At 41.6% G+C, this 8,760-nt stretch overlaps 1 protein-coding gene across 4 annotated transcripts in view; it reads right to left on the bottom strand.

Moving 5' to 3' along the window:
- znf827 (zinc finger protein 827) overlaps positions 1 to 6,304 on the bottom strand; it is a 63,124-nt gene extending 56,820 nt beyond the window's left edge. For 2 of the 4 annotated variants that reach the window (XR_012954054.1, XM_076091399.1), the window contains exon 1: positions 5,565 to 6,303. Coding sequence is in view for 3 of the 4 variants with exons in the window: in XM_076091399.1 (XP_075947514.1) it covers positions 5,565 to 5,607 (43 nt within the window). In the remaining variant the exon portion in view is untranslated. Of the gene's footprint in view, positions 1 to 5,564 lie in introns of all 4 variants that reach the window. The other 2 variants (XM_076091401.1, XM_076091400.1) reach the window with 2 other exon arrangements.
- Positions 6,305 to 8,760: the final 2,456 nt, after the last annotated feature.

The raw sequence follows: 8,760 nt of genomic DNA on the forward strand, positions 1-8,760 counted from the left end.
AGAATGCCAGGAATCTGGCAAAAGTTAATAAAAGAAGTAAACGACACCCAGAATGTGACCAAGCGTTCAGTAGCAACTTTAGTTTGACAGCTTTTGATAACCGGTGCTACAAACCCATTTCAGTTGGTATTCAAAAACTATTCTGATTAAATATATAAACAAAACCTGTCTGTCAAACTCCCGCTGTACACATATAAACATCATTTTGGGCACATAATGATATTTAACAATCAAATAAATTGTAAAAAATGTAAAAGCTTGAAGCAGAAGATTATTTTTCTCTCAATAAAGATGCTTTGTCACTTATTTGTTGCGTTGCCATTAAATATGTGAGCAACCTAGAACTTGGGGTGAGTCGCTTTAGACTTCAGCCTCTGACATGCACATGTAAACACTTCACGGGCTCTTCTATTGAAAACACAATTGTTGATCCTTCTCGTGAACTCAAACATTTTCTTATCAAGAAAATTTGTAAGAGCAACAATTTCAGGGTATAAGTCAAGTCCATTTTATTTATAAAGCCCAATATCACAAATAACTTGGGTAAAACAAGGTAGACACAGACTGCACTGATTACGTTCACAGCACTTACTGAGGCTAAAGTCATGAATGGAACAATTATTTTATATATATATATATATATATATATATATATATATATATATATATATATATATAAACGACACAGTTGTGAATCTTTAAACTTATAGTCCTGACATAAAAATCCAAATTTACTGACATTATTATGCCATTACTTTTGAGCTGAGAGTTATTAGAGGCCAGGAAGTTGTTTTGGGCTTTGACATCTCTAGAGGGGGGGCTTTAAACACAATGTGGATACACGACAATTACGAGACACGAAGCTTGCTCGACATCAGCGCTATATTCTCTGTGCTATCGTAAAGACTAGGAAAGAGGCCTTGAATTCCTGAATGGGCGGTGAAAATCTGGCTAGAGTGAAATAAAAGCGGGTAGAGTCTCATTTAACAGCTACGTTCAATGTAATGATGAACAAAGTACCGGACACTTTCGACAACTTAACCAACACTTAACAAAAGTTGTTGTGATATTCACCACCATACAAGGATCTTCCCCGATATTCAATATCAGGCATAAGCCTAGTTCTCCAGTGACACTACAAGGTGCTATGTGAGAATAAATGGGCACTCAAATTCAAATGAATTATTCAACGGCAACGTGAAAGAGGCAATTCTGAGAAAACGTCTCTTACGCGTTATTCGTGGGTAACATACAGACCCACCCGGAGCTTTTGATTCTGAAGTGACATTTATTAATTAACTATGAATGTATCACTGATATCATGATGATAAACCAGCCAGCGCTAATCGGCCTGGCCAGTTGTCTAAAGTAGCGAATGAGGTTAACGTTTGTGTATAAGATCCACACCCTGAGGCTGAGCCAGGCCCGTTGAACCTCATCCAACTACCTGTTTATTCACATCAGGGTTTTCATTCACCATCAAGCAAAAACACAAAAGACATGAGTTTGGCCACTGAATGTTCAATGAGAGCGGGTTTCTCTGCTCTATGTTAGTGTGTATCCACCACCTTTCCCCTGCCCTTTAATTCATTTCTAAGTTAAAGCCTGTGTATCATTATTCGCTTGAGCTCCACTCGCCCGACACCGCCAGAGCACCCAAGCCCCATCAACTTAAAGGGGAGGGGAGGGGATGGGGGGGGGGGGGGGAGAGACAGGATTCTTGGCAGAAATTCCCCACAAATTTTATGCCAAGAGCGAAATGGAAACCTCCTCTAATTTTCCTCTCCCCTTAATCCAATGTTTTTCAAGCCCCAGCCCCACCAAGGTCATTATAATCATAGCAAGTGGAAGGGAGCCAGTGACCCGCCATTACAGTCAGGTACAGAGCCACCCAGTGAGGAGGAGCGCATATCTGTCTGGAAATGTTAGAAATCTCTAAAAATAAGAGTAAGCAGAATACAAATGTCCCCCCCCCCCCCAATACACTTAAGGTTGTGATCCTTATGATATGGACTCCCTCTCAGTCTATATGCTTAACATACTCACCAATGTACTTCTAAAAAGACGTCCGAGGACAAGAAGAATGATTGGTTGAGGTTAACGGGAACATCGGCTATAATATCAACATAATATACCAAAACAACACTGAATATTCAGGCCCATTCTGACTTATTTAATGTCTAATGTTGAATGCTTAAATCACAAAAGTCCCAAACACAAAACCGTAAACCTTACAAGCATTTCTACTAACCCTAACTTTAAAGAGAGTGAGTAATAAGGCAGTAAAAATTACACAAACAATAACACGCTGCAAGGTCATAAAGAATGGCAGTTTTCATTGTGGCACCAAAGGTCATGTTTACTTGTCAGAGTGAAGGCGCCATACTGTACCGTGACCTCCATAGCTGGTTTATGTAGCCGCACACACACACCATTCACTTTCGCATGTGCGTGCCATGCACACACACACACTTAAGGAATAGTCTCCTCTCACAAGCTGTGCCACAGACAATAGGCCAGTGCGCACACACACTGGGCAACACAACCCATATATCTGGGTCTGTGCTAAGATAAAGCACCTCCAGCATTAAAGCCAGTGTATTAGCTTGCCCTTTTTCACCACAGATGAAGAGATTTGGAGCTCGATATTGTGCTCGTTGGCTGGCACACCACCAGGGTGTTGTTGGCTGAATAATGAAAACACACAGACTGACAGCAAATGGCATGAGGTGACACTTCCATTCTAGAGTGGGAAGATCCGAAACAAAGCGCAAAAAAGCTTCTGACAAATTCATACTTTCCTGTGACAGTTTGTTGACTGAGGAGGAAAACGACTCCTAACTCAGAAAAAGGGCTTTCATTTCAACCCAGGAACACGGGCGCAGCAGTGCTCCAGCACAGTGCCTACACAGGAGGACATGGTTTCAGATACGTGGGTGAAGGCTATTTTCGCTCCAGACCAATTACAAAGCAGATTAATAGAAAGGTTGACACGGGCCATCTTTGGACTTCTTGCCTAAAAGACAGAAAACATTGGGCTTCGTGTTTGACTGATCCAGAAAGTATGATGAGGACGCTGTGTGAATACAGCTTTAATAAACAAAACCTGTCATAATTTTCCTAACGTGCTACAATGTCTTTAAAAAAAATTAACTCCAGGGTACATTGTTGAAATGGACAACCAGTTGCCATTAGCTTAGGAGGGCAACTACAGTAGGTGCTAAAACATGATATTATGTAATCTAGACAACAAAATGAAACCAGAAATCATCTCTGAAAGTTGAGATGATGGACAAGCTGGTCTGGGATCTGTGTAAAACATGACAAAAGCTGCACAACCGGAATTTTGTAAACCGGGAATTGAGAGTGGACAGTTACATGTTAACACTTCTGATAAAAACACAACTATTTTGTTACATTGTCATTATTAAGCAAATGTATAACTGCAACCATAATTGTTCAGTTTCCACCAAATGCTGATGCCTCTTTGAGAAGTTAGTGTTAAGCCCTGCAACACAATAACTCACTCCAACTAACTAAAAACTTTTTCTTATTTGGAAGAAGAATGTACAGCTTGTCAAAGAATCAGTGAGCCGTACTGTACTCTGTATTGTATTCTGCATCCAATCATAAATAAGTGTATGAATGTCAACAAGGAGAATGCAGGTACTGAAAACTGCATGTACTGCACTCTTAATACACTTCTGATGAGGAGAACATATTCAGTGGACAAGTTCTCTAAATGATGACTGTCTTCTGCTGTTTCTAGTAAAAAAGCTGCAACAGTGGATCATATATTTTTTTTTTTAGGAGGAAATAAACAAAAGCTGTTTATAGATAAAGGATATATATATATATATATATATATAGATAGATAACCCTGTTCTGTATAGTTCAACCACATAGCTTACATTCTCCTTATGCCGCATATCACTGTCCAAATCTCCCTGTCACTCAGTCACACACACACACACACACACACACACACACACACACACACACACACACACACACACACACACACACACACACACACACACCTCAAAGCCAACCCATGCTATTTCCCAAGTTTTATCCGAGGTCAAACACCTGAGCAGTACATCAGTGAATATTACTACAAAACAAACAGCATTTGTGTATATATTGTGGTGTGAAGCTACGGGGATAACAACTCCATAGTGTACATTTGATTTAATGTGCCAGACATATTAAAACTGTGACAGGTGACTCATTCATTACTCGAAACCCTTTGAAATGAAACAAAAGCGATGAAAGATAAACTGAGTAAGAGAGACAACTTAGTGCCTGTTTTTGTGTCATGGTGGCTGGCTGTGATGAACAGCTGGCATGGTCTGACATTTAAGAAATGAAGAAGATAGTGTCATAAGATAAATGCATCAAGATTTAAAGATGAATCACCCAATTATTCACTATATTTGCATACCAATATGACTAATTGAGCCGTTTGCTTACGCGTGTATTGAGCAGGGAAATGTCACTCTCGGACAATCCCTTTAATGATCGTTGTCATTGCCCACTACACCGTCTGAGCGATCCTCTAGTGGCCGCTGTGTGCCATGGCAGCGGTTCATTATCTGGACTGATAAAGCACAATACGAACATCCAAAGATACGGAGGGTCAAATGTACAAAAGTGAATCAACCTCCCAAACCAAAAATCGACTACACGGGATTCATAGGTTCCTGCTGCGGCACGGCGTTGCTTCAAAGCAACGTAGTAGAGAAGCATAAACTGTCGTTTCCCTTTTTCTAACTGCGTTATTGATCGTAGTCTGTCTGCAATGAATGGCTGCAAAAGGGAAGGGGGGAAAAACCCTGAACTTCAGGTGACCGACCACGACTCTGACATAGCCTGCATGCAGACTGGGAGGGGTAGAGGGGGGAAATATATATATATATATATATATCGAGCTTGAGGTTAGGGGGGAAGAAGAAGAAAATAAAATCTCTACACACTTTTTAAAAGTCGACGACAAACAAGCGCGAACAAATTCGGTTCCGCGATTTTTGGAAGCAGCAAAAACTATGAGGCGAAAGTTGCACGTTTATCGCCGATGAAATGAAGTTTACCGAGCGTTGCTAGATAGCGCTATTGCTAACTAGGAACACTAGGGTACGGGGAGCCAGACTCTGGCTTGTCTGATCCGACTGACCCTTCATTTTATTGCGGCCAGACTCCCAGATCCTCCCCTTTCTTACCCGAAAAGCGACATAGCAGAGTGGCGAACACATTACGGGGAAAAACGCTCGGCCATTATTGCTCCACACACAACCGACACACATGCCCACTGACCGCAACCTTTAGCGGAACCGGACCTCTATCGATTGTACTCTTTAATAAAGCCACGTATCGTTTATCCACTCACTGCCCAGCTACCGTTACCCATCGCCAACAACATGGCTGCCTCGCTCGGACCTAAAAAGGGAGAAATAACCTACGCCGTGTCTTTTGTCTGTTTCACCTCTTTAACCCTAAACTACTGCGCAAAACATACCCGGAGAGCCGTTACAAAAAAATTTGAACAAATCGAGCGAAGGACTTACGTGAAGGCAGGCGCTTGGGTTGCTCCTGCTTCCTCCTTGGCATTTTCCCCCGTTTTTAATCACATTCTCGTCCTTGTTTAGGGATAAGAAGAAAAAAGGTTTTTCCCATTGAGACTGGAGGCGCCAGTGATGGCAGGGACTTGGTCGTGCACCTGGCTTTGCTCGGTTTAAAGTGTATTGTTGGGGGGGAATGGGAACACAGGCGGAGGAGGTGCCGCTGTTGTTGTTGCCGTGTCTTGACTATGGCTGCTCTCGGTGCAAGTGTGTCTCCGAGCCCCTAACTAACACTAATGCAGGGATCAAAGGGCAGCAACAGCAGAGCAGCCACACGCACGCGCGCGCACACACACATACAGTCACTCACACACACACTCTCAAACACGCTCTTTGCGCGCGCACACGCACACATTCGAGGAGCTCGCCCCCGAGAGCAGCGGACGGACAAGGTGCCCCCGAGCTTTCAGGGTGTATTGCTGAAAAGAAAATGTATTTGAAAAAAAAAAAAAGCAGAGGGTATAAATCAGCAGAGAGAGAGACCACACTGATCGAGTCGAATTACATTAACGGAATCTATTTAATTAACTTAAAAAATAATGTAATGGTGAGTGACGATAATAATTTATGCAGTAATGCGAATGATACAAATGTGAACGTACACGTCAATTTAGACGCTGTGAATACATAACGCAGAGGCATGTTAAACGTGCATTTAGCTTGCTTTAGCGAAGCAGACAATAAACCACTGTAACCAAATCTGTATCTTAATTAAAGATAAGAATCCCAATTGCAGCAATGTAAAACATTTGATGTTGAAATTGAATTTTTGTAGGCTAATGTTGACTGGATGACATTTTTACAGCCTGGTTTTGCAAAGTTACATAAAAAATATGGTGCTATGTAATTTAATGCTAATATTGTGTAACTACATTAGTATTATTATAGTACATCCACAGTATTTATATACTTCAAGAGAAAGACATTTCAAGCCTTTGGCTTTTTACATCCACTCTTTCCCCAGAAAAGTTTCTATTAGGCTGCCATTTCACCATGATTGCTAAACTATAAAAAGTTGCATAAGGAAAAACAACAAAGCGCTTCAACTGTTGATTGACTAATGACAAAAACACAATCATGATCAAACATCCTATGTTTTAATTTGGTTTATATCTGTCATCACCTCCTCCTACCCTCGCTTCTCACACACAGGCTTCATACATGTCAAGCTGCTAATTTAAAAAATGCCCGCTGAGTTAGACCTACAATTTGTCTATTAAAAGAACAGTAATAAAAAAAAAAGTACATTGTGTGGGAACCAGCATCAAATCAGGTGGGGGACAATAACAGGTGTCAGTGTCAGAAAAATGTCCAGCAATTATCAAAAACCCAATGTAGTCATCTCCTCATCAAAGTTGAGAGACCAAAACTGGCCAGAGCTGAATCCTCCTCCCTCTCAGCTGGGTGTTGGGGCTTTTTCACAGCGCAGGCTGTCCCCCACTCCCTGCTGTTGGACTCCTCCAGGCTGCGTTCTGTTGGCCTGCCGCGTTCTTTCACACCTCGGCCGTGTGTGAGGAGAGCTGTGTCTTCATCCCTCCATCCTTCCATCCTCCAGTCCTCCTCCTCCTGCCATGCCTTCCACCCACCCCCAGCGGAGGCGCAGGAGGCTCGTTACCGTGGCAATTAGTGAAAAGCCTAAATTAGCCCTCTTGGCTGTCCACAGGTGACAAAGACACTTTGCATTTCTGCTAATTAGGAAACAGAACAACATGATTAAATGGGGCCTATCAGGAGGAGAGTGGACAAACATGTTCCACAAATAGAAAAGGAGTAATATTTTATTGCATCTCCTGCATGAAATGATTAAGACATCCCATTAGTTTTTTCATTTGTGGAGAGGATTAAGGGTTATGTTAGTAAGGGTTTACATTACAATCTAAATAGTGTGAATGTGTTTGTCTAGACAGCTGTGCTTCTCACCTTCATCTGCAGATGGATGGTCCGTGGACAGGTGCTCTGACCAAAGACTGGATGAGCTGCTACAAGGGAAAGGTTAAATCCTTTTTGGTTTTTGCCTTTCTTGCACATTGTCTTTTTTTCTGTCAGCACAAAATATGCATATGGCAGGACCTCGAGATGATTTCTCTAAGTACTCTAGGGGAAAAGTACTTAGATATCTACTATAGTTCTGCTGGTACAACATTCAACTTAGACAAAGAGTTTATAATTAAACAGTTTGTGTGTGTTTGTGAAGTTATGCTGGTGCACAGATAAGCTAGAAATAAGATTATCAAAAAGGTATGAGAGCATACAACATTTTCTGGTTCAGATCAGTGGCTATGTCTATAAAATATAGTGCATTGGGAACAATATTTGTAATATCCCACTAAATCATTGCAATGCAGCAGCTCTGGTTTGTACATCTTAATGAAATAACAGATTAATGTCGTTGTTCTGTGGGTCTCTAGATTTCTGAGAGTGAAATTTATGCAGACAGATTTCGTATTAACAATCCCAGGGAAGCAGAAATTGTTCTGCTGGACGGCTTAATCAGTGCTAAATCTTGCTCTGTGTATCAAGCCTTTGCTTATTACACCACATTAGTGGTAATTAATGGTTGCAAACTCCATGTAATATCAAACTTCATTTACCAGGCTGACTTATTTCAGATGCAAATCTTAATAAACTTCTGCACGGTGCCATCATTTCCACCAAAACATTTTCATAAACTATATAATCTATACTAGACTATGAGTGTTTGTCTCGATGGTGTTTGGTCACCACAGGGAGGTCACAGCCTGTTCTCTGACCCTGACAATGCCAGGCAGCTGAGGTAATGCTGGCAACGGGGCAGTCTGCTGATAGTAGGCAACACTGCCATGACCTCACCCGGGGGTTGAACCTAAAGGTCATTTCTCATTGCTCCGGGGAAGAGTGCTCCAGCTATATTACCAGCGACAGCGCTCAAGTTTCCCAGCTGGAACATGCGCTAATTCAAAATGGCTTTCACTGTAAACCCCCTAAATAACACCACATTAAGTTCTGTCCATATGTGTCTGTTTTTCTAACTAAGTGAAGATGTAGAATATACTCACGTTCAATTGCAATGGTTTTGTTTCACTCGCCAAAAACTGGCGCGGGTTCCCTGCTTTGAAAACGGCTCATATTGTCCATCGGCATTATTACTACTTATTAAAATGGT

This window comes from Anarhichas minor, unplaced genomic scaffold (genome assembly GCF_050575085.1).
Source record: "Anarhichas minor isolate MPS153535 unplaced genomic scaffold, ASM5057508v1 ptg000014l, whole genome shotgun sequence".
Lineage (NCBI taxonomy): Eukaryota > Metazoa > Chordata > Actinopteri > Perciformes > Anarhichadidae > Anarhichas > Anarhichas minor.